The following is a 22,621-nucleotide window of genomic DNA, read 5'->3' as shown; positions in this document are numbered from 1 at the left end:
CCCGCCGGGAGAAGCAAAATAGTGAAGTACCGGCAGCTTTGTTGCCGCCCGAGCGCTAACCTTTCAAATAGACCGAACCTGCAAGTCAATCCCAGAGCCGTTATTAGTGAGTTGGAAATTACACTGCAAGCTGTGGCAATGGTCAGAATCCTCTTCACAATCAAATTTGAGAGACCAAAGCAAAATGTTTCTGTGAAAAGTAATATCATATAAGGTGAAGAATTTGAGTGAAGAAGAAAAAGAAAATTCAGGAAATAACCAGCAATCAACAGAAGTGGCAGGTGGTCCATGTGGTTCGTTCCTCTGAATAGATTCAGTTTCTTGCACAGTCGTTTGAAAGCCCTGATAGTTATGATAATGTTGTGCTGATGAGCCAAAGGATTAAGTATTTCATTTCACTACATTCCTCATTTTAATATATTTTTTTCCCAATGCTCATCTCAGATTCTCAGTGTATCGGGTCAGAAAACAGACAAGCTGAATACTTTGTAACCCCTGTAGGAAGGTCACATATTTTAAGGTTTTAATGACGCTAGTTAAACTAAAACGTTGCTGCAGTAACAGTGTTCAACAGCGTCACAAGTAGCACTTAGAGCTGACCTCACTACATTTCAGTGTTGTGCAAAACACATTGTGATAACACTGTAAAATACATATATGCACCAACCAATATGAACACGTAGGTTAATGAGCAACTTGCGTTAGCAACACCCAAATAAACAATAACACACGTAGATTTTGTTCCGGTAAGAATTGAATAGAGCAGCTGAGTAACTCCTGGCTACAGCTCTGCTCGTCTGTGTAGTGGAAACCAGGCTATCGTCTGTCCAGCCTCAGCCCTTCAGAACAGATTAGTGTAAACGATCCTCAGCTCCAATGGTAGGTAACACAACACAGATTATTATTCTGTGCTACAGGGGTTTGTGTGGACTCTTCCTGTGGCATGAATCATTAAGCGGGCGACTGTAATCCATACAGACAGCGTGGTTCTCAGGATGACAGCAATCTGATGCTGCCTGCGTCGAAGACAAAGCTCAGATTGCTCTTCTTCTAACAAGACATCTGAAGGTAGGTGAGCTCTAAATCTGTAAAACCCAACTATGCAACATGTTTTTATTATAATATCATCAAAAAGTGTGTTTCCTTGCTTCACCTTTGTTTTTTAACCCACTTTGAGATTTAATCGAGGAGTAAAGGTTATTCAGAGGAAAAGATAAGGACAGGAGCACTGTGCAGAACTGCAAATTCCCAGGAACCATGGGGGAGGATTTGAAACACAGAAATCCAATCATTGCCTTTTGCTATCTGCATTTCTCTCCGTTGTTCCCTGTTGTCCATTTTAGGAAAAACGATTAGAGTGGGCCTATTTGGAGTTGCAGAGCCAATAAGCATATTTGGGAATTTGAACATAGGAAAAGAAAAAATTACAAACACAAAAAACATCTCATCTGTCCCTCTGTAACCCCACTGTATCTACTCGAACAAAATAAAAGCACCTGCTCGCCATTAATTTGAAAATCCCAGGCCGAGTGTTGCAGTAACCTGTGGCAACTGCTTCTGTGTCAACAGAAATCTTGGACGGGCGGACTCCTGCAGCCCAGGGCCGTGCAACGCCATTGGCCGGCTGAATGAATGACTTGCAAACTTGCCCATCTATTATGCATGTCAGTTTACCTTTAGTGTGTTCTTGAGCTCATTTCCAGGTACAGACAACCGAGAGGCGGCCGGGAAAAAAGGAGAAGCTCTGATCATCTTGGTAAGACAATTTTCTTCTCTTTCAATTCTATTTGTGTCACTTTATTTTATTTTTCTGATTATATTTGATTCATTTTTAAGTATGGAGCTTTAATATATAAAGAACTAAATGTTTTTTACCTTGTACAGGGTTATTATTAGACTGTTATTTCATGTGTTGATGTTGTGTGAACCCAGTGATGTTGTGTGAACCCAGTGGTGTTGTGTGAACCCAGTAGCACTGCGAGGGGAGTCAGAAATGGAGCTGATTGGATCCACTCTCACTGCCACATATGCTCGGCCAAAAACCAGCCACTTCCTCCCTGCCATCTCCACCATGGCATCCAGCTATCGCAACACTCATCCTGCCGTGAATCCGGCGGCCAACCTGTGGAGGACCAACAGCTACTACAAGAGCAGCAGCGCGGTCCCGACCTCCGCTTCCCTACAGAGAGAGAATCTAGACCTGGTCCGAGCCCACACCATGTTCTACCCGTCCAACAGGACAGCAATGAGCACCCGCTACACCCCGGACGACTGGCACAAGTCCAACCAGAGCAACTACTGGGAGTCCGAGTCGTCCCGGAAGAGCGCAGAGAGACTGAGGAGAGACACCATCCGGCTGATGCAGGACAAAGAGCAGCTGACCAGGAGAAGCCAGGAGACGAGCAGCAAGAACATCGGCGAGAGACTCAACGATATCGTCTTCTGGAGGTCGGAGCTCACCCACGAGATTGACAACATGGTGACAGAGATAGCATCTCTCAATGAGGTGAAGAGGAGGCTGGAGAGAGCCCTGGCCGAGACCACGGGGCCCCTTCAGGTGAGGCTGGAAGGGATGTATACTAATTTAGTATATGAGTGTGTGTGTGTGTGTGTTGTATCTGAATTTTGAGGATTTTGCAGGGAATATTTACGTAAAATCAAATTTGCCTTGTAATCTTCACACGCTCGCACACATTATCAATCATGCATAACACCGGGTGAGTCACGGTGTCTGTGGTGAAACAGTTTGGACTATAGAGTTTCCAGTTTGGTTGTAGCAACGGGATCTGCGCGGCCCCTCACAACACTTCTGCTGGGCCAGTGTCCTAATTAGATCACCTCGGTTCCCTGTGTGTCCGCCTCTGGTAATCTGTTTCACCCAGAGTGAGTAATCTAGCTCGAGATCCGGTGACACAGGCACCTTCCTTGGCTCAGATCACGTGGCGGGAGACGTCTCCAGGTAACTGAAGCATGAGAACGCCGCTGATGTATTGCTCTATGCAGGGACGCCGACTTTACACAAAGGCCTGAAGCGTTCTGCTCAAATTACTTCCTCAGCTGTTTGAATGTCACAATGAAGGAGAATGCCGCATATTGAGTGACACAACCACCTCAACGTGTTTTTAGTCATAATCACTTTGTCAATAGGTGTCTCAAGAGTGTTTGTACCACAGAGAGAAGCGGATGTCCATCGATCTGGTACATGACGACGTCGAGAAAGACCTAATAAAGGTAACGTTGAAGGAGCAGTGTGAGTAGAGTCGTGTGTACAACTGGATAAAAGAAGTAAGGCGTTTCTATTTCTGTTTATTTACACCGCAAATAGGAAGTGGAAGCCATCAAGTCGTGTCAAGAAAGGATGAGGCGCCACCTGGACAGAGCCATCGCCCAGCTAGCGTGAGTCTGCACATCAGATAATGAAATATTACACGTAGGATTGTTTCTGAAACTTGTTTTTTTTTTGTATTTATTTTTTTTCTCAGGTCAAACAGAGCAGCGCAGCACGAACTGGAGCGAGACATGAGCGACAAGGTGACGGCTCAGAGGATCGACGACAGGTGCCACCATCTGAGGAACACATCAGATGGCATCGGCTACTACAGAGGGGTTGAAAGACTAGACCCTTCGTGAGTAGAGTCAAATAAACCAGCTTAAAATACAGGACTGGGCTGTTGGGATGAGTTAGAACATCTTTGAAAGTCATTTTGGTTTCTCCGCTGCCGCACTGTGCTCTCCAGGCTAAGAGGCTAAAGCTAAGAGTCTGTAGCATATAGACTGTAAATAAAGATGGACGACTCGTCTCCACTTCCTCCCACTGTACAGAAATGAAGCCAAAACATCTCAGCCATGTTGCGCCGTCTGTGCAGTAGTGATTGTGGAGGTATGCACTGATACACCTGCTCGACCAATCACAAGTCGGTTCACAGCTGCCAATCATCATGTTTCACACTGTATTTGAAGTGTCAAATAACTAAACTAATGAATTAAAACCCAAACTTATCAGAACTAAGAATAAATTTGGCATTTCCTTTTTTTATTTTTGGTCCATTTTATGATCTATACTGCAGCCAGCCACCAGGGGGCAATCAAGATGTTTTGACTTCACTTTTTGAGGGGGCTGTCATGTTCTGTGAGACTGTATGAAAGAGAGAGTTCATCCTACGAGAGGCATGAATGGCTTCACCTAATTAATGACAATCCAAATATGAACCTGGTGGTGGGGGGGGACAGCTAAAGTCCATCAGAATCCTTTTAGTAGATATTTTTAAAAGGCTAAGTGCGAAACTTGATCTGCTGATGGAGTTAAAGACTTTTTCCAGTCATTAGGATTCATCCTCAGGTGACCATAAATGTCAGGACAAAATCCGAGATGGGTTGGCTCTTGATATGTTGCTCAGATAGGGACCATTTAAACTGCAACGTATTTGAAGACAGTGGGAAGACGGACTATAAATGACCATGTCTTACTTTTCCCTCTGTCAGACTCTCTCTGCCGAACTCGTGGTCCAAGTTCTCCGACGACAACATCCTGCTCTCGCAGAGCGAACGAGCTGCCTCCCACAAGCTCAGGGACGAGATAGAGATCCTGCTGAACACCACGTCCAACGAAATGTGGAACCAGTTCAGCAATGTCAACGTAGCCTTCACCAACCGCATATCAGAGACCGCAGACGCCAAGAACAGCCTGCAGACACACTTGGCTAAGGTCATCACCCTTTCTACACCCTCGCAGTTCACAGAAGACAATACAATCTGGTTATGTCTGTGCACTAAGATCATGATTTCTAATGATGTGGTGGTGCACTAAAGTTTTGGTGTAGTAAATTAGACTCTTTAAAAAGCCCTAAAAATATCAGATGAGATAAATATTCATTGTCTGCTTCATGGCCTGTAGGGGACATTTATCTTATGTGGTGGACACATGCATGTTTACTGTCAAACTTTCAAGAGAGGAATGATAATAGACGCCGCTTTCATTGTTTGTGCAGAGTTCTACACTGGATCACATTGTTCTCAGGTTAATTCTCCAGGGGTTTAACCATCAGCTGTCCGATGGGTTTAAACTTCGACAGCAGCTGTGATATGAGGCACACAGTCCTCAATGAGCCTCAGTCACTGTCAGTTGTAAGGAGGAGTGATTCGCCGGAATTGAATTACATGAAATGGGCTCGGACAATGCAGGTCGCTGTGCAGCTTTTTACCGTCATTGCCTCTTCCCTTTAGTTCTTCCTTTACCCTAATCACCACCTTCTTCACTAGTTGCCCTCCTGTTTTCATAGAAAAGACTCTCAGCTGCTCCTACAATGACTTTGTAGTTTTCCTGTGATTTAATTTTGCCTCCGTCTCGTCTCCTCATCCAGACTCTGCAGGAGATCTTCCAGACCGAGATGCTGATCGAGTCTCTGAAAAAGGCCCTGAGAGACAAGGAGTGTCCTCTGAAAGTGGCTCAAACCAGACTGGAGGAGAGAACCCGCAGGCCCAACATCGAGCTCTGCAGGGACAACCCACACCATAGGTACATCTGCAGTTATACTGTGGCTGCAATAAATACATTTATCACACTTGTATATTCGTAGTTCTACAACAAAGCTGGGGAGAATAAATTGATAGCCAGCTAGCATGAATAGCCACCCAATTACACGCTTAGTTTTAGAAATCAAACACTCCACACTATTGAAAAGGTCATTAATTCAGCTCAGGAATTCAAAATACCCCGAATTAAAGCCACTATATATAGAATCTTTAAATTTCATACTTCGGCAACATCTAGTGGTAGTTATAAGAATTACACAGTGGCACAAGGCAATTAACTATTCTATCAACCCATGTGGACTTCACCGGGGATCGTATCTACAAAACCAAAACTTATGCAACTTGTCAAAGTTGAAACAATTACATTTTACCATTTGATGCAGTGTATTTCATATTTTTCACTTTAAATTGGATGTAAAACTTTAAGTGATGCACCTCTCACAATACATGTTAGAAACATTATGAGCTTTCTACATTTTCAGATATTTAACCAATCTCTGTTTACAACATGGTATCAACTATGTCAATATTACAGCTAGAGATAACAAATAAAAAGTTTCCTGTTTCATTTTTATTTCCCTCACTTCCGTTTCTGAAAATCCCCACTGAGCTGCGTCTCCTTGCATTTCCTTCCCTGCTCAGACTCGTGGGTGAGGTGAGAGAGATCGAGGACACCATTCACAAGCTCCGGGAGAGGCTGATGGAGGCTGAGAACACGCTGCAGACGCTGCTTAAAACCAAAGTGACCCTGGAGCATGACCTGTCCGTCAAGGCCAACTCGCTCTTCCTGGACCAGGAGAAGTGCATGAGCATGCGCAAAAGTTTTCCCAGCATGCCCCGTCTGGTCGGCTACACATGAAACCGCGTCTTTAAAACACGTATCTAAAGAGAAGACCAATTTAATTAAAAATGACGTGATTGATGTTTAAGGTTTTGGAGTGATTTAGAGGTGTGGGTGAGTTTGAATGTAAAATGATTTAAGTTTACAGGCTCTGATTTCTGATCGTCAAAAGTGGATTGTCTTAATTTTGACTGTAGTACCTGTAATGTATTTACAACATACATTTTGAAAATAGTGATGTCAGTGAAGAATACACTGCCATGTTGATTTATCAGACACAACTCAGTGTCTTTTAAGGTTCATCCTTATCCGTGAAAAGAGCTTTTTAATTACTGATGTGTATTGCATATACAAACTCCTATGTAACTTTGGCTGCTAGGGAGTATCTCAATCAAAACAATAAAACGACGTAGAAAACACTTGTGTGTCACCTCCGGAGAGTGGCGTGACGTGTCGGAGACTGTGACAGTTTCAGGCTTTGAGCAAACACAGAAATATGGAATGTGAAGGGCTTTTGTGTCTTTAAATGAGCGGCGTGGCCAATTACTCTTCACCTCTCACACAGGAGGAGCTGGGCAAACATCTCGTGAGTTATGTATAAACCCCCCCACACACACCCTGTAGACTTTAGCCTCGTACCACTCGCTGCTTGCCTTCCTGTGTGGGGGGGAGTTACCTGTTTGATCCCATACATTCAAAGATGTCAGTCTTGATTTCGGTCAACACATTTCAGGGCCTGAACGGACTATGGACACACACACACACACACACACACACACACACTGTAAACACTCTCACACTCCTTTGGCCCAACCCTGCCACTACTGCACCTCTTGTGTAACCCTCAGTGAGGAATGTAAACATTGCTGGAAATCGCCAATGCTGCCCGAGCGAGTGTAACGTCTCCTCCATTCATTACAATCAACAGCGCCATCAGATTGTAGAGACCGATCACGTTACACAGCCAAGAGTTCTCTGCTCTGAACTGTAATTTTGTTCCATCTCTCCCTCACAGTTAATTCACGTTTCACATCCTCGATATCTCACTGCACCGGTGGGAATATGACTGAAATAAGAGGCTGCAGACAAAGTGGGTACGGAGGCCGGAGACAGGCGGTGGCACGTACGAATCAAAGATGTGCGTGATAAGAGCAAAACCTGGAATCTCTGAGCTGCAGTGTTTACCTCGAATCTATCACGAAAAAACTGGCTCCACCTTAATCCTTTTAGTGGCTGTAAAGTAAAAGCATCAACATACCACACGTAGATAGAGAGGAGTTTCACTGTACAGGTTCCGGACAGGAGGAGGGGGTGACTATAAAGATAAACCACTCAGTGTGTGTGTGTGACTTGCACTATGATTTAGGTGTAATGTTTTACAGCTGCCTTCTCTTCCACCCTTCTACTGTGCAAACAGCATTGTGTTTGACGACATGTCGGTGGCAGCAGGTCTCTGCCAGGGTCCCTCCTACATGTATGTGTGTGTTCAGAGTGTGTGGTCCAGGTATTTCTCATGTTGTGGGGACCTAGGTCTGTTTATACAGCAACATTACGGGGACTTGTCGTCCTAGTGGTGACAAAAATCAAGTCGCCATAACGTAAATCATCAAATTTAAAGGTGAGGACATGTTTTAAGTTTAGGGTAAGGCCTGCAATATACTTGCTGTTTAACCACGTGTACACGTAGGCAAACGTTGCTATGTGTGTTACTCGGGGACACCAGTAGGGGGCACACCACAGAACTCACACTAAAGATTGTAGAGCGCTAGGACAGATGTTTCTGCCACCTTGGTAATTGCGTGCGGTATCCATACACAAAGATGGCGGTACTCGAGGAGATCAACATTTGGCTCGTGTAAGGATCGAGACAGAAAACGTGAAGGTGGTTTATCAGACCCCGTAAATCTGAAACGTCATGAAAACTGTGGTTTGCTCGCCGTTTCTGCCGACGACGTTCCTACTGACCCTGTCGTATGCGTGACGTTTATTTGTGAAGACATGTAGTAGGGTGGTCGTAGTAGTACACGTAGGTCACAAGGATATTCTGATCCTAGGCAAGTAGTAACTATGGTTAAGGTTAGAGTGAGTCTCCAGGAAATCAATGTAGTGTCTGAAGTCATGGAGATGTGTGTGTGTGTGTGTGTGTGTGTGTGTGTGTGTGTGTGTGTGTGTGTGTGTGTGTGTTTTGTGTGTGTGTGTGTCTGTGCCCAGTCACATTCCTGAGCCCTGGTATGGCAGAAGAAAGACCCCGTGTTGTCTCTCGTTCATCAAAAGCCTCGCTGCTCTCATCGCGTTGTAATTAAACACACTGACAGACAGCAAAGAATCGAGTGTTCTCTCCCTTTATCCGTCCCTGTTTTCTTTTCTTCTTTTTCAACTCTTTCTTTTTTTTCGGGGCCCACAAACACATAATGGATGTGCCCCCGAAGAGACAGTTCAGTTAAGTGGAACGAAGCCGTGTTTCTCTGTCTCTCAGGTTTCGTTTGAGGTTATGCTTCCCTCTCTGGACGTGACACAAATAGGCCTCTTTGACCTCCTCCACCACCTCCGCATATGGGGAATGTACTCTGGAATTCTCCGCGCGGTCCAAACATATTGGCAGTTTATTTTTAACACGCAGTCTCATTATAGATGCCCTGTGCCCCATGTTATTTTGTGTTTCTTGCATGCTATCATACCAAACGAAAGAGCTGATCGCAGATCACTGGAGACTCGTCTCAGTCACTGAGGGTTTTTTACTCTGTGCTCTAATTACAAACTTGAACTCACTGTAGTGCTGGACGTCATGGAGACTAGTTTGTTTACTCAAAGTATGCCCGTGTAACAATATATTACCTCATTATGTGTACTGAGCTTAACTTTAAGTGTTTTTAATGGACAGACACTTGTTGTTGGTTACCTGATTGCACTATTACTGATGTATTGTAATGTCTGGCCTCTAGGGGGCACGTATCTACAACAGACCATACTGTAAATAAAGATGGACGATCCGTCTCCACTTCCTCCCACTATCCAGATATGAAGCCAAAATATCCCATATATACGATTGCTGCCATTTCACGTTGAAGGTAAGGGATGGAGCCGATGACCTCAACCAATCGTGAGTCAGTCTCAGTTGTCAATCATAAAGTTTGACCCCGTTTTTACGGCATCAAATAACTAATTAAAAACCAAACTGACAGGGAAAACGAACATGTGGACGTACATCAGTGTGATGACAGAAACCAAGTCAGTGTCCCATCAACTAACATGGAGGAGGCATGGTTTCCAGCAACATCTGTGGAAAACTGGACTTGTGTTGACCTGCTCTTCTTCTCCAGCTAGTTGCTAACTTTGTCTGTTGCTTTTTCTAATTACTATTGTTTGTTTGTTTGTTTTGAAAGCATCTTTCTCATGCTCTGTTAAAAACAAAGTGCTGAAAGAGGCTAAAACGCTTTGAAGAGCTGCAAAGTTAGGTGACGATTACAAGGGTTTGGTCCCTGTTAATGAACGTATTTATTAATGCCGATAACTGAAAACAACTAAACTTGCATATGCCGTGTTTTAGGTTTGTTTCTTTCTTTGTAGATGAGACTATTTGAAGAAAAAGCTCTGCACATGTTTTGTATTCAGTGCATTTTTAAACCAATTCCATTTAGGCCCTCTGTCTAATAGCCTGACAAAGTTGGCAGAGTAACCAAGATTTATTATGTGAATCTTATTCCGAGCAGGTCGTGTCGTCCTTCAGGAACCGCCCCCCCCCCCTGTCCATCTTCAATGTTAAAAGAAGAAAATACAACAAAAAAATTCAAAATGGATATAAACTGTGTGAATGTAAAACTGCAGGTTCAACATCATATAATAAAATATCCACTAATAATGCCAGTTTAATATGGAAGGAACAGATGTATATGAGTTACAGTTTTTTTGTTATGATTGGAAATAAATGAAAGTGACAAAAAAACGTGTCCACACTAAATTAAAGTGTTGTCAGGGGATCATGGCATTTACTGGAATATCTCTTTTAAATCCCTCCTCGCTCCGAGATCTGGAACGTCTTCTAAAATCCATTTAAGCTCATCTCAAGCTGCTGCAGAGTTGGTTTTTTGACTGAGCGCTGAACATTCATGGGAACCAGCTCTTCCTGCGGCTTTTGAACATGTGCCAGAACTCTTGAGTTTTCTCAAGGGGCCTCTTGGTCGCTCTATCGTTGGTTTGTGACGTTAAAAACAGAAAAAAGAAGCTAAACGGGAATCCATTGAGTAATCAGGCTTCAACTGTTACAGGCCAGAGAGAGGAAACTGGAAACTGACTGATAAGACCTAAGATTCGATGCGGTTTTCCATCCCAACTGCCAACTTCACGTTTAGCGGCCCTGTGGTTGCATGTAGCTGTCTGAGAAATCTTTACCTCCCTAAACCTTCATTCGATCAATGCTATCTCCACCCCCCTGCATTCTGCACATAGCTGGGACTCCAACCGATAAACCACAGAAGCCCGAATGCCAACCAAAGGTCACAGGTCGACCACGGCGACCGGTTCATACAGTACAATCTACGAGACCCAGAATCTCGGGGTCATTCGGGCGATTATGAGGAATTCTGTAATAATCCATGGCATTGATCTGGCGAGTTCAGTTTTTCTCTGGGCCCGAGAGGATGGGAAGATAATGGAGTGACACAGAGGTCAAGACGCAGCACTGCAGTCTTTTCTGCTGAATCATAGTGGGATGATGATGGCTGCGCTGTAATCTAACCACACTTATTAGATCCTTTTTTATTTTTTACGTCTGTTGCCAAGGGAACAACCACAGTGCTGTAAAGGAAAAAAAAATGTGCTTTACTCTTGGATCAAATTGTAGATTTTTTCCATACATGTACAAATATTCAAGCTTATATGGTACATGCGCTTTCATGATTGTACACCACATTTAAAATGATACAGGATAATGTGGGAGTCGTGATCATATAGCTGCTTTCAGACATTCACCAAACTCTTGGGGCTGCACATGCGAACGCAAATCACAGAGTGGGTCGCTGCGGACAGGAGAATGTCCCAATGAGCCCATGTGAGAATACAGCTGGAGAGAATCTGCAGAGTAGGCGTTTTGGTGATTTTTAAAACACACGATGGTATATACGATATAAGGGAATCCAAATATCTCAGGATGAAAAAGAGGAGCCACGTCCGTGGAAGTCTAAACTTGGAAAAACAACGGGATTAAAGAGCTTTTGACGATAAGGTCCGACGCGGATGTCGATGTGCGGTAAACAAAAATATGTGATTTATACGTCATGTCCTGCCTCCTGCTGCTTTACCCAATCAACACCTCTCCCCTGATCCTGTTGTTGTGAACGAGGCTAATGTCCCGCTGCTGAAAAACAAACTCCAGAAAATCTATGAAACATGCTTTTGTGTTCAGAAATCTCACATGACACAGATCCTTCAAGGAGTTGATGACAAAATGAGTTTGGCAAGAGCTTTGTATCAAAACGACCAATGAAATGAAGCAATAAATATAATGTAAATTTATTATTATTTTTATTATTATTGACACAGCTACTTTTCCTTGGTTTTTGGAAGGAAATCGTTGATTTGAGCTCGACATGAGGCCCGTCTGCACTCACATCACTGACAACATGCTGCGATGTATTTGACGTATTTTAAAGGAGCGGGCTCAGTTTACCTCTGTTGTCAGCACCCTGTGTGCAGTCTGATTAAAGTGTGATGACAAGACAAGAGTTGAGAGTAGCTCAGAACTTATCAGCGCACAAACAAACAGACTATTTACCTCTCCTCTCTCAGCCTCTCTTTCTATACCATTAGCTCTTAACCCTTTTAGATCCTATACCCACATCTCTTCTCCTCTTCAACATGTAACCACTCGTATGTACAATTTGCTTGATGTTGTATTTTCTGTGACTTTTGTTATTTCATGCTTTCCGTCCTATATAATTAAGAAATCTCCTAGTTGCATGCAAGTGTTTGTTTGATGCCGGCCAGCTGAGATAAAAGTCAGATTGACCGGGGCCACGGGAGTCCAATGCGAGCAGAGAGAGGGGCAGTCACACTCTGACACGGCTGCAGGAGGAGGGGAGCTATTAAACTGATGCAGCTCAGCGGGCAGACAGACAACAGCAAGTCCCACCGCTGATGAGAGGACTCGAGGACTGACGGCACTTTTGACCGACGGCCGCCACAACCCCCGAAAAACACAAGACAGAAGGGCCTGTTCGCTCGTGGTCCAACAGTGAGCTTTACCCTCTGACCTGTGAGGAGCATCCGCCAGATTCACCGTCTCCAAGTCTGCCGTGAGTATGAGCCTCTTCATTCATCGCAGCTAATGGATTCTGGTTGGAGCCGAGATAAGTGAAATTACATTTAATGCAATCGAGTGGAAGAATAAAGCCTGTCACACCGTTTTAAAATCAACAAGAGTGGAGCCTAATTGAGTCAAGGACACGGTCCCGTCTCTGGTGATGCACAACTTTACTTCTAATGCTTTTGCAGATTTTAATGAAGGAAAGAAAATAAGAGGCATCACTTATGATCGCTGCATCTGTTTAAACACTCTCCTGGATGTTGGTATGTGGATGAAGTTACTGCAACTCAATCGTGTCTACTCTCCGGATTCAGGCCCCCTGGCTGAGATCCTATCTATGGCTCTGGTATCCGCTCTCGCTGTCTGTCGCGCTAACGTGAAGATAAGTCCTGCCATCTTAACGACGGAGGTGAAACCCATCCAGATGATACGTTATTCCCTATCTCGCCCTGAATGTTTGCTATGTGGCTCTCCCCAGAAAAGTTTGGCTGCAGCCCCGGCCTCACAAACGCAGTAAACTTAACACACCCGTGTCCGTGGAGGCCCGCTGATTGTCGGTCTTTTACAAACATTGACATATAAGGGATGGGGAAGGGGGAGTGCACGGCTGCATTGCACCATTTAACAAGAGTTCTCCCGCATGCATCGCTGTCAACCTTCCCTGTTTGCAGCTCAGATGATCAGATTTGAGGCCTCGTGAGCAGGAGGTTAAGTACACAAACCATATCAGCGCCCAACAGCAGAACACTCACATCAGACAAAGAGGTACTTCTACGCAGCTCGGGCCTCAGAATGTGTCGTACTTTGATTACCGAGTTGCCGCAAAGCCCTCACTCAGCAGCACTTCAAGGCTGTGATCTGTTCTTGTAAGTGTCCCTTTCATGTGTGTGTGTGTGTGTGTGTGTGCGGACGTGAGGACGCAGCAGGAAGGTCTCCGTCTGTTTTCATGCGAGTGTGAGAAACACAAGCGGAGGCATACAGGAAGTGTGAGATAAGTGGTGAAGAATAGTGAGTGACCGCTGACAGGGGTTATCTGAGGCTGGGCAGCTCCTCTGAGCTCCTCTCCACCGGGCGGCTGATGGCGAGGGAAATGTGACATCCGAATGAGAGCGGCGGTATTTTCTCAGCAGGGTGTGGAATTGATTTTTTGACATTTTGAAAAGAGACTTATGTCCATATGTGCGGTGTTATCAGCCAACCCCTATAGATCATTCTGTATTTGGAACTGGTGCCTTGTACATGCGTAGCTAAAGAAACATTCGATTCCAAGAAGCTGCTTCCAAAAAAATAATCAGACTTTGATCAATCATCTATCTCTTAACTCTACGCAGAAGAGGAGAGGGAGAGATAAGCTTCTCAAGTCATACTTTAAAATATTTACAGTTTTGACCGCTCCCTAAACTCCTTAGATACATATCGTGGAATTCCATTGATTGCAACACCCACATTTATAGGATTAAACTCCAGTAGGTGTTTTTAACAACAGGGGGCTGCAGCCACTCAGGGTTGAACACCATCACACTCCCACTGGAAATGAGTCATGTCAAACAGAGGAGAGCCCCAGATGCTATCTCTCACAGTATGTGTGAATCACTGGGATGTCTCCATGGCGACCAGAGGGGGGAAAGACCCCACGCTACACCAATAGTTTGTGTTTGTAATTGCCAAGGAAACAAAAAGTTTAATTCACAGAAAGAAATCAGATTTGTGGTTTGCTAAAGGAAGTTTGGATCATCTAAAACATCACATTGATTTAAATTAAGAGACAATATAATTAATAATATATGGGTTTTAATCACTGCTGGGCAATCCACTTACAAATGTACCTCATACATATAAAATATGTTCTTATTTAATGATATTTGAATCAATAAAAGTAATAAATTCTTAATAATAAATGAGAAAATATAGCCTTGGCTGGATAAAAGATTTTTTAAATGATGTAATTCCAAAGTACTTTGTTGCCTAATGTCCAATAACTGTAACACAATCTGTCCGAGATAAAAAAGAAACAATCCTCGAAAGTGGAGAAAGCAGCTTTTAGTTACCACGACAGCCAAACAATGATCCGTCATGTCACTACACAAGCAGCGAGTTAGTAACTAAGGCAACCCGTGCGCTATTACGCATGGCGCGTCTATATTGGGAACCCTGGCTGCGGACCAGAGGGTCACTCCATGACGCAGCGACGCACGCAGGGCGTTGTTCTTCCATAATGAGACACTTTATAACAGAACGTCAGCCCCTGGCATCAATCTAGTCCGACAGAGACTTCCAGAGGAACTACCGCTGCGCTCTTTGGAGACAACTTGTTTTTTTGGCTTCTTGCGCCCGAAGCTCCTTGTTCTTCTTTATTTTTTGTGGAAATACAAGCAACCCGCTCTCAGTAAGTGAACTTTGCTCTCTTCTTAACTTCAATATTCAGCTGCGCTCGCGCTCGGCTGCGGATGACAGGAGGAAACGCGCTTTTCTCTGTGGGACACACGCCGCTCCACAGCGCGCACAGCCGGGAGAGAGGCTGACACGAAGTCTGTCTGGTCAATAATACGTCATTTTACTTTAATGTAACCTTAGGTTATCCAGAATCTAACTTCACTGTTTTATTTATCTGCTTTTAAAATCTATTATAAACACATGTGGTCATTTCTAAAAAGCCAGTTTAAAGGACTTAAAGACGCAATTTGAAAAAAACATAATTAGTTTTGTCTGAGCGACTTAAAAAGAGATGAACTTCAAATTTGAATAATGTCGACAAACATGGTGTTTGATGGTTCGTGCATTGAAGAGTGTTAAGTACATGTAATTGAATTAGATGCTGAAGTTACTCTGTGTGTTGAACGTGCTGCAGCGACACACCCATGACCCACCGATCTGACAGCCACACACACACACACACGCACGGACACACACTGACAGATTCTTGTCTCCTCTTCTCATCACTGTGCAGATCGCCTGTAAAGATGCTGCTCCTACTACTGGGAATCATCCTGCTGCACGTCGCTGGGCTGGTTCTCCTGTTTGTGTCAACAATTGTCAGCGTGAGTGGAATCATTTGGTTTTTACTCCAATTTAAAAATGTGTACATCATAACATGTAAGAAAAAAAACAAACTGATCATCATCCACCTGATCCTAAAGGGATGGATTGTTATGAATGAATCCAAAACCTGAGAAATAAAGATTTAACCACTGTTGTATTGATTATGTTCATGATTACTATATAAATCATACTTTTACTTAGAATGTGAAACTTTATTGGAGCTGCTCATCAAACATTATGACTGTGTGTGTGTGTTGCTGACACCAGGTATGGACGACAGGTGAGACCAGCACCTCAGACCTCTGGATAAACTGCTCCACTGCCAATGGAGGATACCACTGTGACCCAGCAACATCTGGAGGTCAGTCACCTGCCTGAGATTTCACTATAACCCATTTTGACTTCTTGTTTACTGTGCATTGTCAATGGAAGTCACTGTGATGCTGTAAAACTGTGATAATCATCAGGATTTGTTCACTTACACGTCTGTTTTTAGGTTTGCATATTGAACACGGACCCCAACTTAACTTGATGACTTTGCATTTCAACCATGCACATTCATATTAAAGGGAGGGGCTTTGAACTGTGGAAAATGTCTTGCTGGAATCCAACATTCACCATGTTGATGATGTGGGTGTGTCCCGGCTCCTCTGGGACTCTGGTGCCATCTAGGGCAGAGAATGTGGCAGTGCCGCGCTGAAGTGGGAGCTGATAGGCCGCCGCTGTATAAATAGTCGTGGTGTGATGTCCATATTCAGGTCTCGTGTTGGGAGCCCATAGTGACAGGAGCCGGAGAGCCGGGGACAATCAGGGTGGGGCCGCGGGGAGTATTTAAAGTTTTAGAATCTATGTGTGTGTGAAGTGTTTGCAAAGCAGCAGGGAGACCTTGGCCCAGCTCAGGCAGAACATAGCATTCGGAGGGAGGGTCACGCCCAGCGTCAGATCACAACCTCCACTGACAGTGTGCAGGGATCATTAGGACAATTAGAGGCAACAGCTGCAGGGCTGGAGATTTATCTGGACGAGTCCGAAGCATAAAAACGATGCAGATTCCAATATTTAAAACGTAAAAGACTTAGCATCAACTTTAAAGTGAGCTCCCTGTTGCCCCGGCTGTGTGTTTTGCTGCCGGCACAGTGGTGCGGCCGTGGAGCTGCTGGCTGCAGCCGGATGATGTCATTTGTCTAGAATGAGCCGCGCTCAGCCAGTGTGTGTTTTGTCAGGGCAGCAGCGCCTGCACACTCTGCCAGGTAGTTTGATGGCGCAGCCAGTTTGTTTGACTTGCTTTCATTAGTGCACTGACGCAAAATGTTTATTTAAGACGTGTGTGTGTGTGTGTGTGTGTGTGTGTGTGTGTGTGTGTGTGTGTGTGTGTGTGTGTGTGTGTGTGTGTGTGTGTGTGTGTGAGAGCTTTGGCTTTGAGAGATGGAAGATACTGGTCTGTTATCACACAGGGGCCAAGCCCGCATTCAAAAGGGCTTTTATTTACTTTGAAGCTTTGCTGAGCAATGAATTTCCCTCTGAAGTGAATCATAATCACGGCCATCAGTTATTTTTAGGATATTTCTGCAACTTCAGAGTTTCCCCCCCTTTGTCGTTGTCTTGGTTACAAACATATTGGCTTCATTTGTCTTTGATGACGTCTGGGGCGAGAGGTGCTTGTGTCACATGTGTTGTCACGAGCTAAACATAGGTTAATGCATCAGTGATCCTCGGCCCAGCGGGGCGTTGGGTCTCAGAATAGAAGAAGGGAAGACAGAAAACATAAACAGCCATGTTCCTGTTTGGAATTACAGTGACAGGCTTCAGTGGGGCTTCCGCATTCAAGCACCACAGTTGTAAACCATCGACGTAAGATTGTTGAACATGAGTCATACTCGCTTATCAGTGAAAAGCCCTGAACTTTGCCTCGCTTTAGGAAATGGCCCATGTCACAGTTTCCTCCTGCTTTGCCTGAGCAGGAAGGATGGAGGACAAGATGACTGCGTGCTAGAAAGCAGCGAGGGTCTTTTTATAGATGAGGACGGGAGTGGAACTGTTTCTCTCTGCGTTATCACATAACATTATGTAACATCGGAAAACATCATTAACAATAGCGGAGGATAATCGCGGGGTATTGTCGTGGATGGAGATTCGCAGCGTGTCAGGTTTCCTCCCATATCTCGTCCCTGAAACCAGTGCTCATCACTGTTATTGTAGGTAATCTGATTCCAGCATCTGCAATCTCCACAGATCCTGTTTCCCTTTAACTCTATTGTGGTGGGAAAAGGCAGCATTTTCCGTAAATGGCCACGGAGAGAAAAGTATAAACACGTTAGCAGGTAATAGGGTGTTTGTATTTTAGCCTTAAGTGTTTTCAAATGTGGTTCGCCAAAGTCATAACAGCACATAAAGTAAGTTGTGTTATTACTTAATCATCCTGTTAGTGTATGAGCAGGACTAAATTATGCATCGTGCCCCCACCCTCCATTAAAACCACAATATACCTTTGATTTACATTATGCACGAGAATCAATAAACCGCAGATGCCTGAGGAAGTTGTGATGGAAACACATCAGACATTTCTATGCCCAAGTACAGAGGATGTAGACATCGTAAAAACCCACTTTCTAATGACTAGTCTGGGCGATCAAATCAGAATCATATCAGTAAACACAAGTGGCCGTGCCAGCAATTCTATTTTAGCTGAGATTGGCCCAAAAAACGTGACATTTACAGTCGACAATAAGCCCAAAGAGAAGAGTTGGGTGGATACAGAGGGGACGAAGAGTGAATGCTTGGGAAACCTTAGAGGCCACATAGCCAGCATGGATAACCCTCAGACAAGAAATAGACCCCGCTTGGAAATCCGGGGATTCCTGGCATGTCGGCCCAAATGGAACCCACTCCGGACGGACAGCACGGATACAGCAGTGCAGTCTCCTCTGTGGATGCAGCCGTCTAATGGGTTAATGGCAGAACCAGCACTAACAATCGATGTGGTGCATTTAGTCATAGGTTCCTGCTGCGAGGGGCCGTGCTGAGCTTTTAGGAACAAGATACCCAGGTTCCACTGTTATGGATCCATTACACATTCCCAGAAGTAAACATCAGCTCGCTCGTTATGTTTGTCTCGGACAGGATGCTTAAGTTCAGCAGAGGCCACGGGCAGCGCACTTCAGAAAGCATGCATTTGTTTTTTATTTGTTCCCTCTTACCCTTACCTTCTCTCATTAAGTGAATGTTATATGTAACTTGTGCTCTGGCTAATGATGAATATTTGTCTCTGGTTATTGACAACGATCTCCTCTCCCCCTACAGAGTGGATTCAGGCGGTGCAGGCTCTAATGATCCTATCCATCATCTTCAGCTGCCTGTCTCTCTTCCTCTTCTTCTGCCAGCTCTTCACTCTGCAGAAGGGCGGACGCTTCTTCATCACCGGAACCTTCCAGATCCTCGCCAGTGAGTTCACCGTCCTCACAAACCCCCCCTCCCGACAACATGACCACACGACATGACTATGATTTAGGGCTTTAAAAAGTTGTTTCCCTTGCAATTTATTGTCTAGGCAGCAAATTCTCAAACTTGACTGAAGCTGTGAAACCGCATCTTCCGTCGCTCACCTGATCAATTCCAGTAAATAACATTTCCAGCACTCTGATCTGCTTAATTTGCACAGCAGCGCTCGAGTAGCCTGATAATAAACCATTCATTCACATCCACCCACGCAGACAAACCAACACTGCATCTTCTGTGGCAGAGAATTCAATTAGGGGAGTCTGGACCAGTCGCTAATGGTTTTGATGCTCCGCTTGTCCATTGTGCTTCATGCCCTTTGGCCAGCGAGCGGCTCCACTGCCAGTCCATTGTGTCCTCCTGTTGGCAGCCCTTTCCAACATCCCAGGTTCGCTCCCTAATACTGTGCCAGCACATTGCCTGGCTCCCAGGTGCCCACTCAGCCAAACAGCCAAACAGGAATGGCACCGGGCTCTCTGCCAGCCGCACAAGTTGAAAATGTCAGGAAGGCTGGCGGTGCAGTGCGGGGGTCTGACAAACAAATCATGCCATGTCGGACCAGGGAGGTGGGCAGAGCTGGAGGAGGCCCGCGGAGGCTGGAATGGTGTTCAATAAGCATGAGGCACCGTGATGTAATGTAATGTGGAGGGATGCCTTCTGGGAAAACACAGACCTGCTCGCCTCCGCTGCCAGACCGAGTTCAGCCCAGGACACGACACAGACACTGCAGCTGAGAAACAGGATCTGATGGTTTGAAAGATGTTCAGCGCTCACTGTTTTTCTCCTCCCCTGCAGGTTTGTTCGTGATGAGCGGAGCCATCATCTACACGGTGATGAGCACGGATTGGGTGCCGGAGGCAAACGCCTTCGGCTACTCCTACATCCTGGCGTGGGTGGCCTTCCCCTTGGCGCTGATCAGCGGACTCATCTACGTCATCTTGAGGAAGCGAGAATGAGCCGTCACTCCATCCCAGTGTTCCCAGTAAAAAACCCCGGCCTCCCCCCCCCCCTGCGCGGCTGCCAGTGTCATCAGTTCTCCTCCTCGAGTATAAGTTGTGATGTGAAAAGTAACCGACGGAGTCACCAGGCCGATAAAGCCAGGTCACACCTATGGAGGGTGGGGAGGGGGGAGGGGGGGTCGTAAACCCAACAAACAACATGCAAACCAACACAAAAACAACCAATACTGTCTCATTTAAAAGATGTATATAGTATCTATGGTTTAAAACCTATTTATAACACTTTTTACATATATGTACATAGTTTTTGTGTTGCTCCGTCAACAGATACTTGTATGAGCTTTGTTTCAGCTGATTAAGTGCCTCCGTGTTTGTTTGTTTGTAATGATGAAATAATTAGATGCTATTTTGTTGCGTTTCCTTTCTCTATTTTTTTTTGTTTTTGTTTTTGTTTCGGTAAACTGCCAAAGAATCAGTTAAAAATGAAAAAAACGTCTCTTGACGTACATATTAACCAAAGTGCATGTATAAACAAATAGAGAGGTTGGTTTTTTTTTCCGGATAGGCTTGCTTGGCAAAAAGAGTGGTAACATCCGTGGACGTAGCATTAGCCGTGAAATATGCAGTAGATTCGGTCCTTTTCTATTTTGTGAATTTGCAAGTTTCAGTGTTTTTTAATTTTTATTTTCTTATTTTCGACATAAAAAGATGGTGCTATATATATATTTATCATTCCTATTACTGATAGCGACATAACAGTTATTGTGTTGTTGTTTCGAGTCGAGAACAGCTTGCCATGAATTAAAGCGAGGATCAGAGGAGAGGTACACGTGCACACAACAGTGCCCGACTGCTTCTTTAGGGAACACAAGCCTATTTCACATCGCAGTGTCTGACCTTTTCTTATTTTATTTTAATTTTTTTTCTGTAAAAAAAGTGAATACCTGAGCTTGGGGGTGGTGCACTGATGAAATCAAAAGTCATTTGGAATGTCAGTATTATTCTGCAAGTTCGATCACAGTGAAGTTACTTCACGTGAAAGCTTTATTTTAGCTCCGTTACGTTTTCCCTCGTTAGTTTTGTACGTTCGCCCTCGTGACTCTAAAAAGTCAAATCACCAAAATAGAACAGTACCATAAAGGAAATAACCCTCTGGGACATTATAGCTTGAGGGGAAACATGAGTTTGATTTAACTTTACTAGAAATAAATGCCACTCACTTGAAGCCATATGAGAAAAACACCAGATGACGGGATTAAAAACACATTTTAGTATTAACTTTTTCTTTGAGGACAGGGACAGAGAGGTTTGCAGTGATGATACAAATGTCTGTTTCACATACTTGAAGTTTGGCGCTCGGCCGTTTCTCTGCCCACGTGTGTGTCTCCTCTTCTACTGTGTAAAACACTGTTTCTATGTTACTGTGCATAACACATGTTGATGGTGACAATCTACAGCCTTAAACACAAAAAACGCTTACTCAATAAAACTACTCTCGCATTATCTAACACCGTGTGCTCCACTGTTACGAGGGATTTGGATTAACACTCGATGCATTAGGAGCTATAATGAATTGCATGGCTGCAGAATATCAACTATGAAACGAGCGTCTCCGGGCTGCAAAAAGAAAATCCGCCAGTCGATGGTAGTAGATGTTAGAACTGCTGCAGCCGACAGTAGCTGCACGTTGGCGGGCCAGGAGACGTCAGGAGGGCAGCATGTGAATTCCTGTTTACAGTCCAGCCGAGCAGAGTGCGTCTTTACAGTGTGCCATCGTGCTCCGGCAGATCAAATCAGCTGCGGCTGCAAACTGCTGCCTGCGACTTGTGTTACACACGCTCAGAGGAGGAGGAGGAGGAGGAGGAGGAGGAGGAGGAGGAGGCAGGCACCTGATGCCAGTGATTCAAAACACGCAGCTTGTGTTTCAGTGTCAACAGTGTCTCCTCATAGCATCAGACATGTCCTCCACTTGACATCTCCTGTCAGATCCTGCAGCCTCCAAACAAACAGAGCAGCGGTGTTGTGGTGGATGGATTCAGAGCTCACACTAGCCAGTCTGCTGTGGGGTGCAGATCCTTACCTGGGTTCAGTTAGAAGAGGTCGCCTCTAATGACAACTGCCCCTCTCTTTGATTATTGAGTTAAACTGTCTATACCATGTTTACACCTAAACTTACAAACGCTCGCGATGTTACCAAAGCTACTTTTTGAGTTTAATCATTAAAGGATGTTTCTTACCACCACCACGCGGGCGTCTGTGTCTTTCACTAGCACCACACCCCCTGCTCCGATGAGAGTGAACTCCACTGGTTGTGTGTTTACAGTGTGCAGCTTTTAATGGTTTGTGATGATATCCGTCCCCTTTAAAAGACAACAGCTCTGGGCCGTAACCGGCGGTTCTGCGCCCCGGCTGCTGATAGGCATCTAGATCTACGGCCCGTGAAAGAGAACTCAC

The 22,621-nt window shown here is 44.7% G+C and overlaps 2 protein-coding genes across 11 annotated transcripts; both read left to right on the top strand.

Annotated features, from left to right (window-relative positions):
• Positions 1 to 767: 767 nt before the first annotated feature.
• tekt3 (tektin 3) lies at positions 768 to 6,792 on the top strand. 9 transcript variants are annotated; one of them, XM_047338359.1, is made up of 10 exons: positions 768 to 879; positions 979 to 1,068; positions 1,704 to 1,756; positions 1,974 to 2,557; positions 3,148 to 3,231; positions 3,326 to 3,396; positions 3,483 to 3,626; positions 4,483 to 4,705; positions 5,361 to 5,515; positions 6,175 to 6,792. In XM_047338359.1, the coding sequence occupies exons 4-10, from the start codon at positions 1,994 to 1,996 to the stop codon at positions 6,389 to 6,391; spliced, it is 1,458 nt and encodes a 485-aa protein (XP_047194315.1). In that variant the 5' UTR covers positions 768 to 879; positions 979 to 1,068; positions 1,704 to 1,756; positions 1,974 to 1,993; the 3' UTR covers positions 6,392 to 6,792. The 9 variants fall into 9 exon arrangements, with proteins under 9 accessions (XP_047194315.1, XP_047194314.1, XP_035001898.1 ...); XM_047338358.1 differs by having other exon boundaries at positions 1,971 to 2,557; XM_035146007.2 differs by having other exon boundaries at positions 1,693 to 1,756.
• Positions 6,793 to 12,413: 5,621 nt separating this feature from the next.
• Positions 12,414 to 22,412, top strand: pmp22b (peripheral myelin protein 22b). 2 transcript variants are annotated; one of them, XM_035145237.2, is made up of 5 exons: positions 12,414 to 12,663; positions 15,622 to 15,712; positions 15,981 to 16,074; positions 19,014 to 19,154; positions 20,004 to 22,412. In XM_035145237.2, exons 2-5 carry the CDS (start codon positions 15,635 to 15,637, stop codon positions 20,162 to 20,164), a joined length of 474 nt encoding a protein of 157 aa, XP_035001128.1. In that variant the 5' UTR covers positions 12,414 to 12,663; positions 15,622 to 15,634; the 3' UTR covers positions 20,165 to 22,412. The 2 variants fall into 2 exon arrangements, with proteins under 2 accessions (XP_035001128.1, XP_035001127.1); XM_035145236.2 differs by lacking the exon at positions 12,414 to 12,663 and adding an exon at positions 14,903 to 15,060.
• The last annotated feature ends 209 nt before the right edge of the window (positions 22,413 to 22,621 follow it).

Source organism: Hippoglossus stenolepis, chromosome 21 (assembly GCF_022539355.2).
Source record: "Hippoglossus stenolepis isolate QCI-W04-F060 chromosome 21, HSTE1.2, whole genome shotgun sequence".
In the NCBI taxonomy this organism is placed as follows: Eukaryota; Metazoa; Chordata; class Actinopteri; order Pleuronectiformes; family Pleuronectidae; genus Hippoglossus; species Hippoglossus stenolepis.
Note: the sequence above shows the minus strand (reverse complement) of the source record. Positions and strands in the feature narration are given on the sequence as shown.

What these genes read in the sequence shown, in the direction of transcription:
- tekt3 (XM_047338359.1), top strand. Translation starts at nt 1,994, where the DNA reads ATGGAGCTGATTGGATCCACTCTCACTGCCACATATGCTCGGCCAAAA. An exon ending in TCGAGAAAGACCTAATAAAG is followed by an intron (nt 3,232 to 3,325) that starts GTAACGTTGAAG and finishes CACCGCAAATAG; the next exon opens with GAAGTGGAAGCCATCAAGTC. An exon ending in AGGGACAACCCACACCATAG is followed by an intron (nt 5,516 to 6,174) that starts GTACATCTGCAG and finishes TTCCCTGCTCAG; the next exon opens with ACTCGTGGGTGAGGTGAGAG.
- pmp22b (XM_035145237.2), top strand. Translation starts at nt 15,635, where the DNA reads ATGCTGCTCCTACTACTGGGAATCATCCTGCTGCACGTCGCTGGGCTG. An exon ending in TGACCCAGCAACATCTGGAG is followed by an intron (nt 16,075 to 19,013) that starts GTCAGTCACCTG and finishes CTCCCCCTACAG; the next exon opens with AGTGGATTCAGGCGGTGCAG. An exon ending in AACCTTCCAGATCCTCGCCA is followed by an intron (nt 19,155 to 20,003) that starts GTGAGTTCACCG and finishes CCTCCCCTGCAG; the next exon opens with GTTTGTTCGTGATGAGCGGA.